Source organism: Lithobates pipiens, unplaced genomic scaffold, assembly GCF_037356315.1.
Source record: "Lithobates pipiens isolate NorthernLeopardFrog02 unplaced genomic scaffold, aLitPip1_a1.2 Scaffold_3, whole genome shotgun sequence".
Lineage (NCBI taxonomy): Eukaryota > Metazoa > Chordata > Amphibia > Anura > Ranidae > Lithobates > Lithobates pipiens.
This window is the reverse complement of record NW_027507790.1, coordinates 12,634,380-12,660,244: the sequence shown is the minus strand read 5'-3', so window position 1 is coordinate 12,660,244 and position 25,865 is coordinate 12,634,380. Positions and strand designations below refer to the sequence as shown.

The window sequence follows — 25,865 nt, the reverse complement described above, 5'->3', positions numbered from 1 at the left end:
GATTATTGATTGGTTTGCGCAAAATTTATAGCATTTACAAAATAGGGGATAGTTTTATGGCATTTTTATTAATATTTTTATTTTTTACTAGTAATGGGGGCGATCAGCGATTTATATTGTGACTGCGACATTATGGCGGACACATCGGACATTTTTGGGACCATTGTCATTTATACAGCAATCAGTGCCATACAAATGCATTAATTCCTGTATAAATGACACTGGCAGTGAAGGGGTTAACCGGGGGGTGGCAGTGTAGGGGTTAAGTGTTCCTAGGGTCGTGTTACTAACTGTGGGGGGCTGGGCTTTGTGTTAGTGAACACTTATCTCTGCTCCAATCACATGGAGCAGAGATTTAAGTCACTTGTTTAAGCTTGTTTAAGCTTTAAGTCACTTGTTGCTAGGCAGAATGGGGAGATGCTGTTTACAATGGCATCTCCTTGTTCAGCCTCCCTGTGAGATGATTGCGGGTATCCCCACGGCAATCGAGTCCGTGGGACCCACGACCGGACTCATGGGGGTCCCGACCAGCACGTGAGCGTGCCGCCGCCAGCGCGCACGCAATGGCAGCGCGGCATATAGAAATGGACGTACCTGTACGCCAATATGCCTGCCCGTGCCATTCTGCCGACGTACATCGGCGTGCGCTGGTCGGGAACTGGTTAAATATCTTTAATATGAAGGAATAGATTACGAGATAGATCCATGTTTGTGTCGATTGTGTGTTTTGCTTTGTGTATTATGAATGTTTTGTATATGTATATATACTTTTAAAGTTTTGAAAAATGTTTTTATATGTAGAATAATTTAATAAAAACAATTGAAACACGCAATAAGGAGTATGAAAGAAAAGCATCCACTTTTAGTTTAAAGAGGGATTCCACCTACAAAAAAAATATTAAAAGCCAGCAGCTATAAATACTACAGCTGCTGACTTTTAATAAATGGACACTCACCTGTCCCGGGTTCCAGCGATGCCAGCAGCCGAGGCCGATCGATCGCTCGGCTCTCGGCTGCTGCCGCCACCATTCTAGGTGAGGGAATCAGGAAGTGAAGCGAATCGGCTTCACTTCCCGGTTCCCTACTGCGCATGCGTGAGTCGCGCAGCGCAATAGGAATTGTCCACGCTGTCTCTGAGACCCGTGTGTGTCCCAGCAGACAGCGCGGCAGGACAGGAAATGGCGTAGACTCCCATGGGAGTCTATGCCCGGAAGTGGGTGTAAATACCTGTCTTTGACAGGTATCTCCACCCCCCTCCCCCCTGAAAGGTGCCAATTGTGACACCGGAGGGGGGGAGGGTTCCGATCAGCGGAAGTTCCACTTTAGGGTGGAACCCCGCTTTAAGTTAAAAAAAAATAAAAAATTCATGAAAATACTCATTTTAAAAAGTACTGAATACATCATGCACTACAAACATTAAATTCAGTTTCAGGGGTGTATTATTTGCATTTGGTAGTTTGACTTTTTGTTATTTTATTCAATGTTGTATTTTATGGATGGTTTTATTTGTAGTGTAGTTTCAATTTGTTTTATTTGGTGCGAATGGTTGTTATTGGTCATTTTGTTGTGTTTTTGTATCTTGTTATGTTCATTGTTGTGATCTTGCATTGTCTTTGAGTGTTTCTGTGTTGCAACAATTTTCCCAATTTCCCTTGGAATAAATAAAGTATTCTGTAGTGTTACTAAGTAACCTTTACTACTTGCCACCCACAGGACATCACATGACATACTTGAATTTCCATGGTTATACCAGTATAATGCCTGTACCTACAGGTATCATCCTGGTATCAAAATCAGCTGGTGATTCCCTTTATTGCCCCCCCCCCCACATTTTCCATTGGGGAGCCCGGACCCACATGTGAATGGCGGCATCCAGTGCACTAAACAGGAGACAGGAACTGATATTGTTCCTCCCTCTCTGTGAGCTCAGAAAACGGAAGCAAAGAGGTTTTCGTCACTTTCAGTTTGATGTTTACAAGCTGTTACCAGCGTGTACAAGCATCTGATCAATCTGATCTTGATTTGATCAGATGCTTTGGAGGTCCGAGGAGACATTTGCGGTCTAATAGACCCAAGATTTCTTCACAAAGAGAACCTATTACAGTTCATGCTATCATCCCTTGTGATATCAATAAAGTTGATCAAAATTAATAAAGGTACATTGTTAAACTAGTAAAGTTAAATGAGATAAATAATACAATAAAAAAAAAACGTGCCCCCGTATCCCCATGCAAATGCACACATACATCTCGCATGCATATGTAAGTGCCACACCACACATGTGAGGTATCACCATGAACATCAGAGCAGGAGCAACGATTCTAGTGCTGTCTCCCCATTGTAACTCAAAACTGGTAACCTGTATAGGCTTTTAAAGAGTTGCCTATGGATAATTTATTGTACTGTAGTTTGTCACCATTCCACAGGCGTGCGTAATTTTAAAGTGTGACATATTTGGTATCTATTTACTTGAAGTGACATCATCTTTTCTATTTTACCAAAAATTGGTTATTATATTTTGTTTGTGTGCAATAATATTCATTAAAGTGTATTATTATTTTTTTTAAATGCATTAAAAAAAAAAAAAACACCATGCAAATACCACTTGGCATAAAAAAAAATTGCAACACCCTCAGTTTTATTCTATAGGGCCTCTGCTTTAAAAAGATTTATAATGTTTGAGGGTTCTAAGTAATCTTCTATCAAAGAAAAAAAAAAGATTTTTTACAGGTATGAGAGAAATGTCAGAATTTGCCTGGGTGGCAAGGGATTAAACAATGCATCTACCCACTCGCATGCATTAGGCATCATTAATGACATACAGACATAAGTCTTTGAGCTGACATACCTCCTCCTCACAAACAGTACTTTTTTAAAGCAAGTGTAATGCTGAGTGGCCAGTAAAAGAATCACTTATTACAAAGCCGGTCTGGGATGAGTGTTTGCACATATTTGTCATGTCTTTAGATAGAAATAGAGGACAGTTGTAGTGCACAGCCCCCTGGGGAAAGGGGATCTGTCCCGTCCTGCCACTTCTTACTAAACAAAGCAGTTTTCGCAGCCAAGATCTGAAGCAGCAGCACTTGCAGATAATGCTAATCCCTGTGGCTTTGATCAGACAAGAATTGAGGGGAGCACATGATGTTGATGCACAAATGTCATTACTTGATGAATTCAATACAAGTCTGCAAAGCAATACACCTGCTCTGGAGAATTTATCTATATATTTTTATAAACAGGGCAACATGTTGGGAAACTGGTAGAACTTTGAGCGCTTTTTTAATTTGATAACGTAACAGATTTTATATTACTGATTATTCAGGAAGTCTGCATAATGCTTTTGTTATACCTATAAATACACAGTAGTTGTACCATTTATATCTTCTAAAGTGACTTCCAATATGGCATTGTACAGATAGATGGTGCATGTTACATGAGTACTCACGTAAAGAAATTGTGTTCAGAAAACTTTTTACTACTGTCCAAAAGGAGTGGCAGCAAAACGCCAGAGTGCCGGTGTTAGCAACAGGTCTAGATAGACAATGTGGTCCAATTCAGAAATTTACTTAAAAATTTTTCAAAATATAAAAAGCGCTAATCCTATGTAATTGCGTGTGACAGCTGCCCCTTTAAGTGTGAATCACACTAATAAATCAAACAAAAAATATAAAGTAGGCGCTAATTAAACTACATACATCCTAAAATTAACAAGTTTTTTGCGTTTTTGTTTTTGGCATTGCACAATATTGATGATCGCATTATTTTGAATGTATATGCACTGAGTTATCACTTATAGAACACTGGCAATAACGAAAAGGTTTTTTTCACAGCATTTTGTGGAATTTTTTGTGCATTTTTTATGTTGTTTTTGGTATTGCACAACAGTGATTATTACAGTGGGTGTAATCTTTATTACCTAGCACATGATAATTTTAGGGTGTATGCAGTTTAATTAGTGCCTACTTTATATTTTTTCTTAGAAGTTTACTTTAACTTTGAAATGCTTGCCTGGGTAAAGATCATCAACCTTTTAGAAAACACATGCACCTAAAACTGGTAAAATGCAATGCTTATTAGTAACACTTTCCTTGCTAGGCCCTTTTGGTCCACTGCAAATTTGCTAATATTTTACAGCGGCATTCCTGGCATTTAAAAACCGGCAATTGTAAAGGCAGCAAATGCTGAACTTGGCAAATGTCACAGATATTGACTAACACTCTATAAGGGCTGTTTCAAAAGTCTGCTGGATCAAGTCAAACTTTATCATTTTCAGTTGACAGATATCTGTTGGAAATTAAAATACTTTCCAAGATCAGTGTGGTAAAGGCAAAATATCAAATCTTGCTAGCTGTGCCATGTGACAGAACTAAATTTGGTGAATAGCAATCTGCCAAACAAGCAGCAGAAAAACGGTCAAAACTAAAAATAACTGCATTCATTCATTTATGTTTTTTAAAAAAATAATCAAAATCAAATTTTTTTTTACTAACCTAAACCTTGGTCACATGGCAAGCTGGGCACCTTTTTTCTTGCTCCCTGCAGAGTACAGTAGGAAGGTATTTTTTTGGTGCCTCTGTCACAAATTTGTTGATGAGGACAGTTCCTATTGGCTAATAATTGCAGCCATCCTCTCATATCCTGAAGACTGTAGCAGCAGCAGCATGATAACATCATGATGAGAGGATCGGTCAGCAACAAGTATTACCACACCTGAGATAGATAGATGCTGGTGAAGGACACGTGAAACCAGAAGTAGGTGAGTAAAAAAAGTAGTTTTAAAGCTTTATTTAAAAAAATATATATATATACCTGGGGATGCGCAATAAAGCACTTAGAATCGAGTATCAAAGTCTCTCTGCTAAATATAGTCCTATTCACTCCATTTAAGGTGTTCTCACATGATTTTCTAATGGACATTTTTACTCCACATACCTGATAGAAGGGAAAGCAAGTCTGACATGACATACAGAAGGAAAAATAGTGGCTCCAAGCACACGTGTGAATATGAATATAACATTTTTTTCCCAAACAAGTGACAACATTTTAATATAATCTGTAGTCTGTATTCCAGTTTAAGTGGCAAAGCATATAGGTCCCTAGACTAACCAGCTCTTAACATTTCCATGTTTGTGGCCTTTTCATCATTCTGAATGCCATATTTTTAGAATTACATCTATGAACGAGCACTTTTTGCATTCCAAATGTTATCACGTATTATTGCAGATGTTTTGTATATTATAAACTGATTGGCAGGATTTTCTCATCAAACTTGACAAGTGTGGTGTACTGCTAACTCCAAGAGAATTGGGCACTGGTAAAGAAAAAAAAACTAGGCCAGCCCTGGGTATAACCTCTCCTATGATCAGCAGTCTTCCTTTTTCTAGTAAGCAGTTCCAAAAGCAACAGTCACAAGCAAGTATGGGAGTAAATGGATTTTACTGTAAGTACAAAATTCCTCTTTTGTCTCTCCTTCAGGCACAGAGGAATCTTAGACAAGTGCAACATTCAAATGCTGTACAACATAGCAGTGGACAACACAGCAACATAGATTTACAGGCCCAACAAAAAATGGCTGAGAGCAGCTCAGGAGCTGCCTGTAACACTTTACGTGCAAAGCTGGCATCGGCAGATTCTGATATATTCATCTGATAGAAATAGGATATGTGAACAGAAGACCAGGTGGCAACCTTACAAACTGGGGATACTAAGGGGGAAACCCTATCCTTGATTACATAAGCTTAAATGATGGTCTGACAGATTCACCTAGAAATGGTAAAACTGGATCCTGAAGTGCCTTTCCTGGGCCCATCTGAAATGAGCATCTGTTTTCTAAAAAAAATGTGGTTGAAAGGTAGACCTCAACAGCATAAACCACTTCAAGAAATCACATTCTGATTTGGTCCCAGGCATAAGGATAGTAGCATGATGTCCTGGTTAAGGTGAAAGGCTAAGACAACCGTTAGAGAGAGAAAACGGTCTAGCCCTCAAAACAACCTTGTCCCTGTGGAGGACCAAAAAGTCTTCCTTACAAGATAGGGCTCTCAACTCAGACACCTCCATCTAGCTGAGGCGAGGGCCACACAGAAAGCCAACCTGTGGGTCAAAAAAGAGAGGGAAAAGGCTAAAAAAATGCTCAAAGGAATGCCATTTAGACACTAACAGGACCAAATTTCAATTTCACAAATGGAGAGGTGATTTAATAGGGAAGTCACATAAAGATTCCCCTGAACAAAAGTCTTAATGGTGAAATGAGACACCAGTGGTCTCTAGAACAGAATAGCTAAGGCAAATATTTGATCAAGAATAGTACTAAGGACCAGCAACTGGTCATATCGAGAATCCCCTGGGATGAAAGCATTTGGACTTTCGGTTCTGATGGTACACCGATCTTCCTGTAGGTAGCAATAACCTGCTAGTCTAAAAAATAAGCAAACAAAATATTAAATCTTAATATATAGCAATATACACATTTTTAAAATGTTTCATTTTTGGCCCCGATTACAAAAACACCAGATATTCCATTTACATTTGATCATGATATAGTTTAGTGTACACATGCCACTTTCAATGGGCAATTCTAATGTATATCATTGTATGTAATGCATATTATAAAACACAGAGCATGAGTGACATGAGTAACAATAAAAGCCAACATTAGGGCTACCAGTGTAAAAGACTGAAGAGACTACAAAACATAATAAATTCACACATATTATATATATATATATATATATATATATATATATAAATATATATACATACACACACACACACACACAGTTGGGCTCATAAGTTTACATACCCGGGCAGAATTTATGATTTCTTGGCCATTTTTCAGAGTATGAATGATAACACAAGAAGTTTTCTTTCACTCATGGTTAGTGTTTGGCTGAAGCCATTTATTATCAACCAACTGTGTTTACTCTTTTTAACTCATAATGGCAACAAAAACTACCCAAATTACCCTTATCAAAAGTTTACATACCCCAGTTCTTAATACCGTGTATTGCCCCCTTTGACATCAAAGACAGCTTGAAGTCTTTTGTGGTATTTTCTGCCCATTCCTCTTGGCAAAAGCCTCAGTTCCTGTAAATTTTTGGGCTGTCTTGCATGAACTGCACGTCTGAGATCTCCCCAAGAGTGGCTCAATGATATTTGAGGTCAGGAGACTGAGATGGCAACTCCAAAACCATCACTTTATTCTGTTGTAGCCAATGATAGGTCGACTTTTCCTTGTGTTTTGGATCATTGCCACGTTGGCATGTCCAAGTACATCCCATGCGCAGCTTCCTGGCGGATGAATGCAAATGTTTCTCCAGTATTTTTTGATAACATAATGCATTCATCTTGCCAACAATTTTGACCAAGTTTACTGTGCCTTTGTAGCTTACACATTCCAAAACATCAGTGATCCACCTCTGTACCTTTCATCATAGGCCTTATTGACTCCTCTCCAAATGTAGTTTTTATGGTTGTGGCCAATAAGCTGAATTTTGGTCTCATCACTCCAAATTGACTTTGTGCCAGAAGGTTTGAGGCTTGTCTCTGTGTTGTTTGGCATATTGTAAGCGGAATACTTTGCGCTTGCATTTGCGTAGTTAAGGCTTTCTTCTGGCGACTTGACCATGTAGCACATCTTTCTTCAAGTGCCTGCTTATTGTGCATCTTGAAAAAGCCACATCACATTTTCAAAGAGTCCTGTATTTCACCTGAAGTTATTTGTGGGTTTTTCATTGCAACCCAAACAATTTTCCTGGCAGTTGTGGCTGAAGTTTTAGTTGGTCTACCTGACTGTGGTTTGCTTTCAACAGAACCCCTCATTTTCTCTTCTTGATTAGAGTTTGAACACTGCTGATTGGCATTCTCAGTTCCTTGGATATCTTTTTTATATTCCTTTACCTATTATATACAGTTCAACTACCTTTTCCTGCAGATCCTTTGACAATTATTTTGCTTTCCCGATGACTCAGAATCCAGAAACAGTGCAGCACTGGTTGAAAGAAGCAAGGGTGTGTCAGGAGTCCAGAAACTCATTGACCTTTTATACACACACACTAATTACAAGCAAACAGATCACAGGTGAGGATGGTTACCTTTACTAGCCATTCAAAACCCTTTGTGTTAACTTGTGTGCATGTTATCAGGCCAAAATCACCAGGGTATGTAAACTTTTGATCAGGATCATTTGGGTTGATTGATAATAAATGGCTTCAGCCGAACACTAACCATGAGTGAAAGAAAAGTTTGTGTTATCATTCATATTCTCTGAAAAATGGCCAAGAAATCATAAATTCTGCCATTGTATGTAAACTTATGAGCACAACTATATAGTTATTTTCTGTATGTATTATATCACCTACCAATTGTTATAAATAGACTCCAAGGAGGGAGAGACCTGTAAAAATAAAGTTTTGATATTAAATGTCCTGCCAAAGGTAATAACAATAGTTTTGATGTCAGTAGGTAGAGTTTTAGTCGTATTTAGGAGATACTGAGATGTAGATAAGGTTTTGGAGGAAAGACTCTATAATCGTAAATTAATAGTTCAGCTATAGTTATATATATAAAAACAAATTGTCTACAGTGAATTGAGGATGTTTATTATCCAAAGCCATAAAAAGTGAACAAAAGTGTTCATAGGACTTTTATGGTAAAATTACAACCTTGCGTCTCAAATAAAGCCAACAGAAAGGTGCAGTGGCTTTAGTCAACATTATTAAGGGTACCCTTAATAAACATAGTGTTCTTACTCCACTGTATGAGATTGTAAATGTACCCACAGAATTTTGACCTTACCTAATTTTGTTGGAAAATAAAGAATTAGATGGCCATCGGAAGGTCTACTGGTGACCACAGGCATCAACCAACAACATTAGCAGACTAGATGCAGATGAAAAGGCTATTGGCAATGGAATTTGACCCCTCAGTGGAAATGGGTTTTCATATAGTGCATACAGGTGGGCAAGACTCACAGAATAGCGTGCAATGTATATCTACTTAATACATTTTCTTTCTTTTTTTTTTTTTATAGAAAATCTAAGTTTTCATTTTATCTTAAGATATATATATATATATATATATATATAATTTGTACAGAATGACTGCAGACTGGACAATATGCATGTACACATCAGTAAAATTTGAACATTTGACCAAACTTGCCCGATTTATTAATTCAATTTATTCATCGCTATCTAGAGAAAAGGCATTAATAGCACAATTGTATTGTTAATTAACATTCAGCCATCCTCTTAAGTTTATGGTTAGCTTAACTTATCCCTTTTTTATACTAACCAATTCTCTTTTTTTTTGCATGCTTTTCTCCGAAATGTTCCAGGGTGACTTGCATTTTTGTTGTATCAGTAATGACTTTTTATCTTTATTTAGACCGGCATTATCAAACCCTACGTTTTCCTATCTTTGTGAATTGCAGTTCTCTCTTATTTCCCCATTGCGTCCTGTTCGATTTTGCCTTCTTCCTTGCTCTCATTCCTTCTCTTTCTTCTCTCTGCCTTCCATCCCTTGTCCACCCCCCCTTCTCTGTGCTCAGCTTTCTCTCACTGAGCAGTAAAACTGATTAACCCCAGGTCACCCCCCTCCCTCTCTCTCTCGCTCCCTATTGCTTCTGGCTCTTCTCTCTTCTGATTTACACGCTGCGTTCCGCTCACTACATTTGCATATGGTTATTGCGATTTTATTCTACACCAGGATTTTTATTTTAAAGGAACAACCGCATGAAAAAAAAAATGAGCCTTGGGGCTAGGAGAGAAATGTAGTGATTTCCGAAAATAATAAAATAAAATAGGTGTACAGGCAGGAATTAAATAGTTAAGTCATTTAAGAGGTTATGTTTGTTATAAAATATTGATATCTTAATCTCTTTTTTTTCTTACAAATTGGGCTGCTTGGGGGGGAAATGATTATGCTGCATTTTGGTACTGAACTGGTTAATGTGCTCACAAAACCATGCATGCTTATGTAGTTTGGAGGTTATAAATCTGCCATCTTTTCATGTCTAGGGTGGATGATATTGGATTGTTGTTCCCTCCATTCATTTGTCATTTCTTAGGTGGTCAGAACAAGGTGAACCTCTCCGCCATCTTCCATCCACCAAACATGCTTTCTTCTTGGCTGGCACTGTTGGTAAAGAATAAATATTGCTTTAGGGGCTCAGTGCAAGTATAAAGGAGCATAACATACTTGACTTAGAAGTCATGGCGAACAGAAAATGCAGAAAAAGACCAATTCCATTGCAGCTTGGTGAAACTGGTGTTGAACGGAAGAATCTGTATATTACACATAATGTGGAGGGTGTATAAAGCAGAAAGTCATTGCTGACAATCCACTGTGTACAGGAATAATGGAAAAGCACATATAGTTAAAGTGGTACTAAAGGCAGGAGGTGTAAGGTAAAAAAAACTTCTAGGTGCAGCTCCCCTTTATACTTACCTGAGCTCCATCTCCATCCAGCAATGAGCAGGAGAGCAGTGACTCTCCCAAGTCTCTGTCTCCTCATTGGCTCACACAGCTGTGGGAGCCATTGGCCCCTGCTACTGTCAATTTGCACCCCAAACATCCATCTCACTTTTCATTAAATATTTGGTGGAGGGGGATAAATTGCCCTTTTGCATTATACATTTGGCTAGCCATAGAAATAATGGGACCATTAACTATTCCATCCAAATTCGATCAAGAAAAAATTCCATATCTATTGGCAGTTACTTCTAGACACCCCCTGACCAACTGATCTCAGTGGAACAACCAAAGGAGAATATTTCCTAACAGCTTTTGCCAGGGATCTGCTCATTGTTTGAACATGTGGCTTGGCCCTTTCATTGCTGGTTGATCTCTTAGGTACTCTGACATGGATCCTTCTGCCACTGTTTTTAGCTTTACCTGCTATGTCCATTAAAAGTAGATCTTGCTTAGTAATGCTACATAAAAGGAATTGGTCAAGAATCCAAACACCTATCCAATAAGTCCCTAATGCCAACCCCAATTCTCAGACTCACAAGCTCCACCCCAGATCTGATAATGTGACATTATTTGCCGTGAAGCTAGAAGGCACAACTTCACTGCACTAGAACAATCATGTAGTCTGTAAATTGTAAACCCGTGTGAGCAGAACATGATGGGACCAGTCATTCCCTGATTCATGTGATGTCTTCTAGCTCAAAGGGCAGTGAATCACTGGATGGGTTCATTTTCAGTTTGTAGTAAATAGTATAAGCCTACAAATACCAATTTCCTAATGGCACATATCTTTTTTTGCGACATATACTTCTTGAGACTCCTTAAGTGAGACTCCTCTTGCTGCAGCAATAGGTGAAGACCTCTATGACTGATTCTCCAGTATGCAAATCTCATCACTGAAGTACCAAAACATATGAGAAGCCAATGGGTGATTTAACCAACAGTACGTCAATACATATCCAAAATATTTTTGGTTTGCCCACTTAAAACCAAGATGCACACCACAATAAAGTAGATTTAGGTGGTATATTTATAAACATTTTCACAGAAGATTCACAAAACCTTTACCCAGGATTTACACATTTTTCACATTTAGACCACCATGACTGTTCTGCGCTCATTAGCCTGAGTTTCTAACCGATTTTAAAATGAATCAAACAATTAAAAATAAAAATAGGCAAAAAAATGGCAAAAGGAAGTTATCTACCACTTCCACAGCTACCGGGTGCCAAAGCTACACAGATACTTGTATATGCCCCAAACTCTGTTTGCAAAGTCAAAAGGAAAACACAGAGGATTCTTCATGGATAAAACTTTCTTGGTCTGAATAGATGACATAACACCCCACCTGGGACCTCCAAACAATGAGCTTAATCATACAAACGTTTGACTTGGAGCTGACCCACCCATATAAAGGACACTAAGACAGTGCATTTTTTTTCCTGCAGCCACAAATTACAAGAAAGAAATTCCACCATTAGCACAGACAGGGGAATCCCTCTTCCCAGGCCATTGTCTTCTCCCGGCAGTGGGAGGGGGAAGCCGTTCTGCCAGGAGAAGACAGTGAATATTGCTAGACAGATTCTCCCACCTGAGCTGTGGATCTCTGCAGTTACCATGGGCCTCTTGGCTGCTTCTCTGATTAATGCTCTCCTTGCACAGCCTGTCAGTTTAGGTGGATGGCCATGTCTTCATGGGTTTGTAGTTGTGCCATACTCTTTCCATTTTTGGACGATGGATTGAACAGTGCTCCATGAGATGTTCAAAGCTTGGGATATTCTGTTATAACCTAACCCTGCTTTAATCTTCTCCATAACGTTATCCCTGACCTGCCTGGTGTTTTCCTTGGCCTTCATGATGCCGTTTGTTCACTAAGGCTCTCTAGCAAACCTCTGAGGGCTTCACAGAACAACTATTTATACTGAGATTAAATTACACACAAGTGGACTCTATTTACTAATTAGGTGATTTCTGAAGGCAATTTATTCTACTAGATTTTAGTTAGGGGTATCAGAGTAAAGGGGGCTGAATACAAATGCATGCCACACTTTTCAGATAGAAAATTCAAGGGGTATGAATACTTTTTCAAGGCACTGTATATTCATGTATCCCTGATAGGTTATGTCTAGAACTTTACAACATAATTTGGACTATTAAGCTGAGCACTGGCTGAATGAAAAAAAGAACAGATTCCTCCATCCACATAAGCGAGGTTGAAAGAGGAATTCCACCACTACCACCACCTCACCGGGACATTATATTCTGACAGCGGCTTCTACTGCTATGAGAATACACTGATCAGCGGCTGCAATGGCTGATCGATAAAAGCTTCCAGAGTGTCTATTTGACAGATGTTGATTGAACATTTGACTTCTTTTGGATGCAGTAGATGAGCCCAGGTGAATATCTGGTACCAAGTTGAAGTCACCACACATAATTACATGGCCTTTTTGGGTGGGTTTGATGGATTGCATGAGGCGTTTGAGGAAGCGCATTTGACAGACATTGGGTGCATATATGTTTATCAAGCTATAGGTGACATTGTTAATAGTGCATGTTAGTATAATGGGAGGTCTGGAAGATGCGTGGGAAGCGCTTGTTGGAGCATTTAGGTGTTGCGGATGATGAGAAGTGAGTCTCTTGGACACATAGAATGTCGCAGTTGTTATCTTGGGCAGTATTCCATAGGGAGTGGTGCTTGGCAGGATGGTTGAGCCCATTTGCGTTCACAGATAGGATATTGAGTGGCATATTTACTGTGCAAATGTTCAGTGTTTGGTATGCAGGCATTTACAGTTGGTAGAGGTGTTCCTGTTGTGGTGAAATGGATCGGGATAAGAGATAACCGTAGAGCTTCACGGTGATGCAGGAAAGCTAAACTGTTTTCAAGTTCAACAAAAATAAAAGGAAGCATAAAAGAGCGGTACATTAAGTGAAGGTAGATTATTGTGGTATATTCTGTGGCGGATCAAATAAGCGGAGTTTAGAAAATCCGCAGTGTGGGGAGAACAGTCAGTTAAAACAGTTGTTTAACAAGGCAATAAGAGAGCTGAAAGCCCTGAACCGGGGAGAGAAAGGTAAGGTTTAAATGTGGAAGGCCCTTCCACAGGTTAGAGTTTGCAGGTGTCAGTCATAGTGCTTCTGCTGGTTGCGACAGTTGTATGGAGATTTGAGTTGGGGCAAAGGAAGACTGGATACCTGTGGTTGTTCTAGAATGATGCCCCAGCTGTATAGGAGTTTCACTCCTCCTGTAAGGGTGGTTATAGTATGACCTGTGCCATTTTTTGTGATTAGCAGAGTTGCTGGGTATCGCCATTTGTATTGGATTTTATGATTATGCAGCGTTTTGGTGACAGGACTTAGCTGTCTGTGTTGTTGTAGAGTGAATTTAGATAGATCTGGATAGAGCTGTATTTCTGTAAATGGAGCGGGAAGGGTTACAGCTGATTTGGCAGCCCCGAGGAGCATTTCTTTAGCGCAGAAAAAATGCACTCTCATTAGCCCATCCCTGGGTACTGAGGCAGCTAGGTGAGGCGGTTTGGATATCCTGTGTATATGGTCTATGGAGATTTCAAGTGGAGTTGCATTGGGAAGGATAGCATGCATGAGATCACTTATATATATTTGGAGATCAGCGGTCATTACTGATTTGGGTATTACAACGAGACAGATCTTACAGGTCTGTCAATTTAGCTTTGATCCAGGACTGCTCATCTTTTACTTCATCATAAGCATCCACAAGATCTGCAGTGAGAGGAGCATGTCCTTTAATGTGGTGTCTAGTACAGGTTGCCCTGTGGTAGGAAAGGCAGCCATAGAGGATTGTAGAGCCTGGTTTGCCTGGAGAGAGTTAAATGGATAGGCCTGTAGTGTGCACTGAGGATGAAGCAGGGCTCTCTGAATGTAGGCTTCCTCTAGCCGAGTGACCGGGAGATAGGGACAGCAATTGTGGCTCTTGATCTCCCTGCAATTGATCAGAGAGGTCTGTGTATGATGATTGTGCCGCAGCCACTGATGGCACCATTTTGAGCAGCAGTGATCTTAGGCGATGTCTGGAGGAAGAAGGTAGTCAGCTTTTTTGGCCAGCTTCCATCTTTCCTCTTGCGGGACATGTTTCAGGAGGGTGCCCGGGGTGTGAGGAAGCTAGATGGCTGCAGATTTTTTGTGGATGCTGGCCGTTATCGCTCCGGAGCTCTCCCCAATGTACAGAGCTCTGTGTCCAAGGGGCTATCACGCTCACTGGCAGACCATACCCCCTAATATTTTACTTCTGTTAAACACACGCAGCTCGAAATTTGGCAGAGTTCTGTTGAACCTGTTGAATTTGTGATCAAATGCCCAGCATTACACCAAATATTCAACATTTTATTCTGGAAGGTGTACACATTTAGCTGACACAATTCTGTTTGTGTCTAGAGCGGAAGGTCCCAGGTAAAGCTTTATGTGATTTGTCCAGAACAGTAACATTTATGTTTGGAAAGAATGAAAAAAAGATTTTGCACTGTACAGGCCAGACAAGGAGTGAGACACTTATCTATAAAATCATAAAGTTTTATTGTATAACAAACAGTTAAAGAGTTCATACAAACTGTATGTATCTTGAGAATTAAAAACAACTATACAGCAGTACCAATAGATTGTACTGTATATGTACACCAAGATGTTAATATACTTTGCATGTATTAGTGCTGATAAAGACAGTCTTCATGTGCCAGCCCGAAGTACCACAATAATGTTTGTAATATATGGATGATGGCCTGGGGTATAACAATAATATTTGGAACAATACAGTTTAACCCTACAAGGGATTTTACAGTGTGCTACCGATTGTTTTCCTTTTGAATTGTGAACATAAAAATTGCTATTAAAACATTTGGATGTTATTTTTACATATTTATGGACCTCACACAACTTAGAAAAGGAGCAACCAAGGTTCTTTTTGCAAAACACAAAATTGTTGCTGCACAATGACATAACGCCTCTTAGACAGTGGGTTGTATCACATCTTCAGGCCAGGTAGAGGGCAGCACTTTGAACCTAATTTACAAGGCAACGGCCAACAGAATTCTTCTTTCAATCCGATTATAGAAAACCAAATCCTGACCTATTGGGTTACTGTAATCTGCACATTAGTGTTGGCAACTGCACCGTTATTTTAAGCCTGTTAACATAAAAATTATAGAACAAAAATTAGACAGGATACCCACATGCCAAAGTGTCTGTCTGGGAGTCACAACAAAACAGTAACAAACAGTAATATGGTAGTGGGTACTTGTATGGCTTGAAGAATGAGGATTAATATAGATGTTTTAACGCACAGCTGATGACATTACTCGAAGCGATAAACTTACACACGCAAGGTTATAGATGTACTTTAAACCAACTCCACACTTAATTGACCATCACACTCACCTACACCCTGCAGATAACTGATATAATTTATTTGGATTACAATATATGTTGACTTAAAACAATATTGTCAAGAAAATAGAGTTAATAGCACTATTTGTTTTCCTACCTTTGTGGTTGCACTTTGTGAAAACACTGCAGGATATGGGTGGATATGCTTGTAGCTGTAAGAAAAGTGTGTTATGCTCCACAAAACATATTATGTATTTAATAAAATAATAAAGGGTTCCCAGATATCTATAGGTTGTCTAAGGAAACACTTGAGCAAAGCTGATTCCTTTCCACTTCTATATACAGCAGGCTTCTCTCATTGCTGCTAAAAAGTAATCATGCTGTCTATGTCCAAAGGAAACTCGAGTTCTACTTGCTGTCTGGATGGAAGACTATATAAAATATTATGCAACTTTTTTTTTTTTTAGGCTTGACCCTTTATAGGAAAAACAAAACATTTTTCCTATAAAGAAAACCTGAACAGAAAACTGCCATTGCTGACCTCTTTTGGAGAATGTCTGGCTGTCTCTGGCTGCAATACTTTGAGTCACCAAGTTGGAACAAGCTTTCAGATCAGAAAAGTCATAGAGCCGAAACCCTTGGTCAACATGTCAGCCAGAAACTAATATTTCCTGGACCCCATCACTACAATCAGCATGGAAGATAAAAACATTGTAATGATATGTAATGTTCTGTTAGATGGGTTAACCAGGGCATTATGTGGAAAGGTGGATTGCATAAATTAAGTACTGTGATTCTTGGATGTAGCAAGGCCCAAACAGACCTCCTTAGGAAGGCTGTCTTTTTGAAATGTTAAAAAACATATGAGTATTTCAATAAAATAAAGGATTATTAATGAGATATAATGTATATGTGAAATACATCTCGGTAGTACCTAAAAAGTCCCATCATGTTGTTTCTAAACCATTTCAGATTTTGAGTACATGAATCTGAAAATAAATAAGGATCTGTATAATGCACAGTGCAACTGGTACACAGTACTGCATACCCACAGGGAGAAGTGCTGAGAGTAGTGTAAAATATGATTTTTCTACTTACTGCAAAATCTTTTTCTTTGGAGTCATAGGATTTCAGAAACAGATTATACTGCTGAGTACAGGAGGTCGGCAAACAGAAACAATTCAGGCCTGTCCCAGTATAACCTCTTCCCTACCCATTTCACATCTATGCAGCTGATGTGTTTTTCCAGTGCGTTTTTAAACCTGCATTTATGCATGCAGATTTCATGTGTTTTCCATTGTGAAAAGCTGGTAGTCAGGGAGAGGACCGGGAAGCCAGCCACCACGTCTTTAAAGCAGAGCTCCACCCAAAAGGGGATGCTCCGCTTGTTTGTACCCTCTGCCCTCCACTGCCCATTTGGAACTTTTTGGGAGGGGAGCGGATACCTGTCAAAACCAGGTACCCGCTTCCACTTCCGGGTAAGATCACGGCGATCTGCGGAATTTCCGGCCCCTTCTCCTTCCCCCTCCGCTGTCTTCTGGGAGACACGCGGTTCCCATAAGACATCAGCACCATTCAGAAATTGGAGTGCGACTTCCTGTTTCACTTAGTAAAGATTGCTGGGGCCTGCACCCAAAACCGATTGACGAATCAGCTAGGGGTGCCAAGATCACGGGATACCTGGACAGTTAAATGTCCTTATATTTAAAGTCAGCAGTTACAGTAATTGTAACTGCTGAATTATTTTTTACAGGCTGGAATGCCACTTTAACAACTGATGAACCATCAGCTCGTCAGCAGGGTTTCCTGCTGACAGTTGAATGTGAGGGGGGTGCTTTGGGGCAGGGGAGGCCTTTTCCCCACAACCCTGGCCAGTGGTGGTGGGGATCTGATGGCAGGGGACTTATGAGAATCTGGAAGCCCCCTTAAACAAGGCCCCCATATCGCACCCCCCCCCCCCCACGTGAGTATGGGTTACACAGTACCCCTAACCATTCACTAAAAAAGTGAGTGAAGACACAACATAAGTGTTTGACAAGTCCTTCATTAAAAAATAAAAAACAAGGTCCCTTGATGTAGATCCATTGTCAATCACAACATCCGCCGCCGCCAAACCTCCCCCCCCAAAAAAAGCTCCCACCATCTGCCAGTTCTTAAATAGCTAAGGGGTGGGGCCACCTGGGGAAATCACTGGGTGACCCCGCCCCCTGTGACTTCACTGACCCAGCATGCATTGGTCAATGAGCGCCCCTTAGCTATTTAAGGACTGTCAGACAGGGCTTCTTTTTTTGGGTCGGTGGTGGGCGTCATGATTGACAATGGATTTACATCAGGTGACATTGTTTTTAATTTTTAAATAAAGGACTTGTCAAAAAGTCATGTTATGTCTTTATTCACTTTTTTGTTGAATGGGTAGGGGTACTATGTACCTCATACTCATTTACATTGAGGGGGGGGGGGCTGGGATCTGGGGGCCTCCATGTTTAGGGCATGTGGCCTGGTATGGTTCAGGAGGAGGGGGGGCTCGCTCGTTATTCCCTCCCTTTCATGACCTGCTGGGCTACATTCTGGGAAAAAGGGTCTGGTATGGATTTTGGGGAGAACCCCACACCATTTTTTTTGTTTTAATTTTTCCGTGGAGTTTTCCTTAAAATCCATATCAGAACTGAAGGGCCTGGTATGGATTGAGGGGGAAACCCAGCGCTGAAATTACATAAAAAAATGGCATGGGGTCCCCTTAAAATCCATAGCAGACACTTACCTGAGCATGCAGTCCAGTAGGTCAGAAAAGGGAGGGCATAAGCGAGACAACTGGTGACTCATCGGTTAAGGACGCGCTGGCCGACTTCCCGCCCCGCTTCTTAACAACCAGCTATACACAGTTTTTTTATGGAGAAAAAAACAAAAAAACAAAATGCAAAACGTGTTAAATGCATAAAACACTTGTGTTTTTGGTGCAGGTCCATTGAAGTTTATTACATGCAAAAAGCAATCTTCTGCGGGGGGGGAAAAAAAGTCCCAGAGCCTTTCCAAAAATGCACCTGCTGAAAAACATAGATGTGAACGTGTATCATAGGAAATCAAGTTAAATGGACTGTAGTGCGTTTCTACAAACTGCAGAACACATAGGTGTGAACCTAAGAGGTGCAACCGAATCCTGGAGAAAGGAGTGCGAATCAATGTCAGGTATCAGGACAAGTACTCACTAGAATAGCAAAATAATAGTCCCAAGGTATGGAGGTCCTTGACACACCTAGTAGACTCTACTCAATGCAGTAATCCTAAAAAAGGCGAGGGACAGCTGACAAAGACATGCTAGATACAAGCGCTTAGCCGGTGAGCTATAAGGGTAACTAGTGCCTCCAAATGCTAAGAAAGAACAGAAAGAACCTATCTGTAACTACAAAACAACCCCCACTTGTAGAAGTAGGGGTGCATCTTCCTGCAGAAGGCTTACCAGAGGAGTAAGCTGACCTCTGACTTTGAACCCTAAAGCTTGAATGGGACAGGGGTAGGCTTTGAAAGCCAATGTTTAATGACCATTGAGGTAGATGAAGAAACAGGGTTGCCTTCTTACATACAGACCTCCTGCACTGAGGCATGCGGTGCATACAACCACCATACTTATAACACTGTCAACAGCAGGTCCAAAGAAACAATGTTCCTTGAAGGGTAATAAATCAGATTCTCCCTGGACAAGGGGAAAATGTTCCAAAACATTCTCAGGTGAAGTCCAGAAGCCTTTAGGGTATTTCCAGTCCGCATAGTGGAAGATGTAAAATAGCTCATGCAGCAGGAAGGTCTTGCAAAAGTAGTAGCTCTAAAAAAATCCAAGGCATAGACAACACAGCGTCATCCAAGAGAGATTCTTGGGACTCAATCTGAATCAGAGACAGTGACGAGGCCCTAGGACCAGCTTGAGTAGAAGGCTAAGGACGTTCAGAGACAAACTCTGTAGGTGATGGTTTCACAGTGTGCTTAGAGCATCTCTAGGCAGAATGATTCAGTATCCTAGCACAAGCAGATAAGAAGTCCAAAGTGGACATGGGGTCCCTATGGCTATGGGTGTGGGCATTGCACGCAATGATCAAAACTGAGTTTGACTAGGGCATCCCTATAACAATACGGGTAAACTGAGGGTACCTGGAAATTTAAATAGTGCACAACAATGCAACAGTGAAGTAGCTCGTGATGCTTCATCCTAATAAGCTCTACTCATTAGGCGTTTAGAGACAAGGTCACATCTGTAGCTTTGCATCAGCTCTGGACTCAAAGTGCTCTGTGAAAAACACCACATTGCAGAGCACAATGCCCATAAGACATATTCCAGGCATTCCCCGCACCGTCCAGTCAAATGGTTGTGGGTACAGCCTCCAAAGCTAGTGCTGAATTGCTGCCACTTTGGATAACTGTAGAGACCACCTCAACCAGAGGTGTAGCAAGTAGTAGTGAGAATCTCGATTTAAGTCAGCAAGGAAAAATTACGAAAAAATTAGAAGGCTAGCAAAAATTTGATTTTTTGCGGCAGATCTGAAGATGAGTTAAAATTTCCTTGGACAGTGGGTAGAGGAATGTTTTGAGACTGGCTTACATTTTTTCTGTTTGCCAGTATCCAAACCTTCTGTAGGCAACAGTATAACCCAACTGTTTCTGAATTCCTGTGACACTCAATGGCTGAAGAAGAAAACATGGCTTGCTTCATTATGGTCTTCGATGTGGCCTTATTTTCTGCGGTATTGTAGGTACATTGCTGGTTTAATAGACTCATGCTCAGAAATATTTGTTTAATACACACAATTTACCCTAGGAAGGACAAAAAAAAACACCCTGCAAGGCAAAGGCATAATGAGCTAGTATGCATAGCATACTAGCTCATTATGAATAACTTACCTGAGAACGAAGCCCCCGAAGTGGTCCTCCGTCTTCCTCTTCGCCGCTGCCATGTATCCCGGAGCGACTTCCGGCTCTCGCTGCTCCGGCGCTGTGATTCGCCGGAGCCGCGATGATGTCACTCCCGCGCATGCGCACGGGAGCAGACACTTGCGGCATATCGCCACAATCTGCGGCCTGCCCAGTGCGGGAGCGGTGGCTGTCTTCGGGTAAATATCTCCTAAACCGTATAGGTTTAGGAGATATTTCTTAGACCTACAGGTAAGCCTCAATCTAGGCTTACCTGTAGGTCAAAGTGGTTTGTAAGGGTTTACAACCACTTTAACAACACAGTTTAGGTTTGGATTGACAGAAAAATAAGCAACCATGTATGTTTATTAGCAATGTGTAGTAATATATGTAGACGAGGCAAAGCAGTTATTTACATGAGTGGGATGTTTGTATTCATGGTATAGGGAACAATGGTAAATATGCCTGTCAAAACTACATGGGAATTTGGCACTGCTATTTTTTTTTTTTTTTTTACATTTGTGTATAATGGCGCCATCACACTGCCTCTTCTCAAACTACCTCCGGACAAGTAAATACAATTTTGCAGTTGGGACTTCAATGCAGACCTATACCACTGCACTGCTAAGCCTTCTCAACAAGCAAAATATATATATAAAAAAAAACATTACTATGGCATAGGAAGTGTGCTTTGGGGAAAAAAAAATAAAAATAAACCCCACAAACTTCGGTAGTGGCAATTCAACTTTAAGTCAAGAGGATAGTAGGATGTAATATGCAAATAAAGAACCTTTCTAATTACCATAAATGTGGTAAAGGTTTGAATCAGTGTTAAAGCAACTTTCTTACAGGACATACTGTACATGCATAGTGCATGTTCATATATGTGCACTGAGTGGAACTACATGATGATGTGATCAGTTGCACACCAGGGACCCATTTGTTATTACAATTAGCAGCCTTTGACTCCACCTGATCATCCTGCCCTACATAATCTTTTAAGTACTTGTGACCCAGGAGCAGTAGGTATTTTCATTTAAGGATAGTTACTAGCACTGGTCATTCTCATTCATTCCTTAGGGCTGGTTTACACCACAAAAACACACTCCAGATCCGTTCTAGATGTGTTCTAGATGTGTTTCTGCACGCGCGGTTTTAATACTTTAACGTGTTCTGGTGCGTTTTTGATGCATTTCCAGATGCATTCTAGGTGCTTTTTGTTTTTTCACTGTACTAGTGTCCAGTGCATTTTTGATGTGTTTTACTGTGTTTCAGTACAGTCCAGTGCAGGAAAAATGCAACATGTTCTACTTGTTTTTTTCTGGAACTGGAATGCCCCGGAACTGACCGCGCTGGTGTGAACTATGCCATTGGAAACCATATAACCTACTTTCCATGCATTTTTGATGCAGAAAAAAACAACGCACTGGACTGCATGTGGTGTGAACTGGCCCTTACTACAAAGCACATCATTTTCTTGGAACAAGTGCTCTAGATGTTGTAACACCTGCTATGTGCATACTTGTCCCAAGTGATTGACGCAGGAAAAAGTGAAAGCAAGAATAAGGATGATGGACCCAAAGCTTGCCCTTCAATATAAAAATAAAAAATCAGCAATGCCAGTTTCCATATTTCTAACATAACAGCCTTCATTTGAAGGTTTGGGAGTGGATAAATCTTTAGGTAAAGCCTAGAATTCCTTTAAAGTAGCACATCATAGAGACTGAAAGAAATTCTGTTTTTCTATATATTTTGCAAATTAGTACTCCAAGTATCATTTTTGAGATCAGTGACAGTATCATCCATGTGTGGATGGATACATCAAAGTCGTGTTAAGTAGCGGCAGTCATGACAAAATTTTTTTTTTTTTTTACGTTTTTTCTTTTTCCAGATTGCAGCACTCTTCCTAAATGTATTCTCAGACGTGGCTGTCTGCTGATACAGGAACAGCACGGTTTGGATCAGACACAGTACTGCAAACATACCTTGGTCTGATTATAAAGCAGGTATCTCACAGATAAATAGAGTGTGCTCTGCTCCTGCTGGACATCACCTTTTGCCTAATTTTGGATGAGCACGGATAGAGTGAAGGGTCCCCTGAGCAGCCACCCCCACCCTGGGGATGGGCTGCGTACTGACAGGAGGCCAAAACCATTTAACATCTCATCAGGCAGCATGGCGGTCCGGTTGTCACCGTGGCAACGCCGGGGCTCAATTTCACAAATGTCACATTGCGTTAACATCTTCACACTGCCCCACAACCCTGGGATTAACCCCTGCCAGTCTGCAAAGGAGTGTGTAGTCTACAAACTGTAACTCATTTGTTCTTGATACATAGGATGTTTTTCTTAACACTTGGATGGTTTCAACATAATATATTCTTTATAAAACATCAGGATTTTTTCTTTCTGTATTCAGCTACAAACTCTAATCCATCCTAGCAACACATGTAACCAAACATCTTTTTGTAGAACTTTCAGACTACTTGTAAAACCGTTTTCTTCTTGAAGTCCATCATATCATTATATATTCTTCCCACTGCCCATAAAGATTGGGTTAATCCCCTTCTTCAGATTTTCAGCACAAGCTATATGTACCGAAACAGAAACAAAGCCAGAAATATATAAAATTTGACTTTTAATTAAACAAAACGCATCACTGGCTCTGCATTTGTTAGCTTAAATATAAATAGAGCATACGCTTCTGTCATCTCTTTTTCCACTTTCAGACCCTGGGATCTGTCAAGTGCCATAATGCACCAGAAATGCATTGGCTTCTTTGGTTCACAAGCCTGAGATCACATTATTTCCAATGGGCTTTTGGGTGAAGAGTTTTATGTGGATTGTCACAATAGTCTCTGCAGGTTGGCTGTTAAAAATAAAAAGTAGAAAAATAGAAAAACATTGTGCTCTCTTTTTAAACTCTTCAAAACCATATAATGTCCTTGCATAAAAATCAAGCACAGAAGTGTCCTGTTGAATTCCAGAAGTCAAAGCGGTCAAAGGTCCATCAATGTTCCAAAAAAGCTTTGTCACAGGGGGTCAGAATCACTTCTTAAACTGGTGTAATTTGAATGACGACAGGCTCTAGAGAATCAGTTCACAGAACCTAAGTGGGGAAAAAGGAGGACCACAGTTAACCCAGACAGCCAAGAAAAATCAGCTCAGTAGCAGCAAAGCCTGAGGCTAGCAACTGTGCTTAGCTGTGCATTCAGAGGCATGTCTGCAAATCAAACAGCTTGCTATATACACTGTGTCGACTGCTGTAATAGCATGCTAGAAAATGGCTCTGTATATTATAGTCACAAAAAGTACTGGTAAAAATTTGTGTCCCTCCTATGAATAAATAATAACAAATGAAAAAAATATAGAGGGGCAAATAGAAAGACAGCCAAAAAGCCTTGGAAATTAAATTACCTACATGAGACATAAAGAGGGCCAAAGAATGGACATATGAAATATAAAATTGTGATTTAAGTCTAGAAAAGGGTTGCAGATATAAGAGGACAGGGAGATGCTCATGCTAGAAAAGAAAAAGAGGAAATACAAACACTGGACAGACTGGGCATCCGGAGGAGGGAGGCTGCACTTGGAAAAGAAGGGGGAGAGGAGCCCATCTGGCCACAGTGTTACACAGAGATTGCTGGTATTAAAGGTTCTCTCGGCTGAGTGGAATCAGGGGACGGCTGGTAATGAGATGACAAAACGCTGGCAGTCTGGGAGGAGCGGCTCTGTCACAGCGCTGCGCGCTCAGCTGGGTCATTTGTAAGTGTCAATCACATGGTGCCCAAGGGGAAGAGAAGGGGGGCATCATCCTACTTCATCTGTTCCAGCATAAAGCTCTAGCTGAACCAGGTTTTCCCAGCTACCTGCAGTATCTACACTCACCACCTGTCAGCATGCGTACACATGAAGACAGAGCACATTAACTGCACAACAATATGGATTTGAATACATATATGAGAAATTACATGTGCTATTACTAAGAATTATCTGTGTGCATGTGTATATAATTTACATGCAGGCATTTAAACCATATCCTAAATATATAAATATCTGTTGGTCCAGTCTATAAAATGCTGTGCATGCACTATACTTAGTGGTACAGAGAAAATAACAATCCTGGACAAATAACATGAGGTCTAGATCTGCAGTAGAGTATATTTTGGGAAATGCACAGATACCCCCACTGACTGTGTTGTTATTCTCTAAATATGGTCTAGGCCGTTCTAATTTTCAGTGGAACCTGGGACCATCATGCTTACTTTTTATTCATCCAGAGCATCTGGCTCTAGGCTCTCCATGAAATCCTCCATCAGAGCAGAAGCTTTGCTTTTTTTTTTTGGAGGACCTGTGTGAAAAGGAGCAAAGAGGACAAGGTGCAAATTAGCGTTATGGCAAAATGGCACGTGCAATGTCAAGAAGTCAGATGTGCAATGCTAATAATCCTTATTGTTTTATAAACAAAGGAAATATTGAATATACATTATGTTACATTAGTAAAATGTTTTTTCAAAATGGCAGAAAGTACTCACAGCTTTATTACACTCATACCTTAACGGAAAATATTATGCAGTTCTTAACTTGGCCACAAAAGGTGTTTAAGTATCCTGCACACTGAATGGTGACTTCTTGGATGAGTGGCACACCCGTATTCCCCAAATCCCCTGCATTATTTCTCACTGTTGCCCTGCTGTCTTCTCCAGGGAAGTTCCATCCTTTGAGGATGGAGTGGGAGGCCCCATTGACTGACATGTTTACAGAATGCAGAAAACTAGTCAATACTAATTAACCTGCTAGGAGACACAGTTGCTGACAGTGAAAGCGAAGGAGGGGGAGAGAAAGACAGAAAGGAGAGAAAGAGCGGAAGAATTAGGAAAGTTGATAAAAAAAGTGAAACAAAAAAAAGGCATATTTAAAAAAAAAAAAAAAAATAATAATTAAAGAACATTTAAAATACAACTGAATAAGACAGACGACCAGATAAAGTAATTTTTTTTTTTTTGCTGATTATTAACCACTTTAAGACCGGACCATTTTGCTGGTAAATGACCAGAGGTCTTTTTACACTTTGGCACTGCGCTGCTTTAACTGGTAATTGCGCGGTCATGCAATGTTGTACCCAAACAAAAT

General features: G+C 40.3%; 1 protein-coding gene across 2 annotated transcripts in view; it reads right to left on the bottom strand.

The window, feature by feature from the left end:
- Nucleotides 1-9,166: 9,166 nt before the first annotated feature.
- RBM19 (RNA binding motif protein 19) overlaps nucleotides 9,167-25,865 on the bottom strand; it is a 130,895-nt gene continuing 114,196 nt past the window's right edge. Inside the window, exons 24-25 of one of the 2 annotated variants that reach the window (XM_077461270.1) lie at nucleotides 24,998-25,083; nucleotides 9,167-10,137 (exon numbers count right to left, since the gene is read on the bottom strand). In XM_077461270.1, the coding sequence (XP_077317396.1) occupies nucleotides 25,001-25,083 (83 nt within the window). In that variant the 3' untranslated portion in view covers nucleotides 9,167-10,137; nucleotides 24,998-25,000. Of the gene's footprint in view, nucleotides 10,138-23,353; nucleotides 23,842-24,997; nucleotides 25,084-25,865 lie in introns of those variants that run through there. The other variant, XM_077461269.1, reaches the window with a different exon arrangement.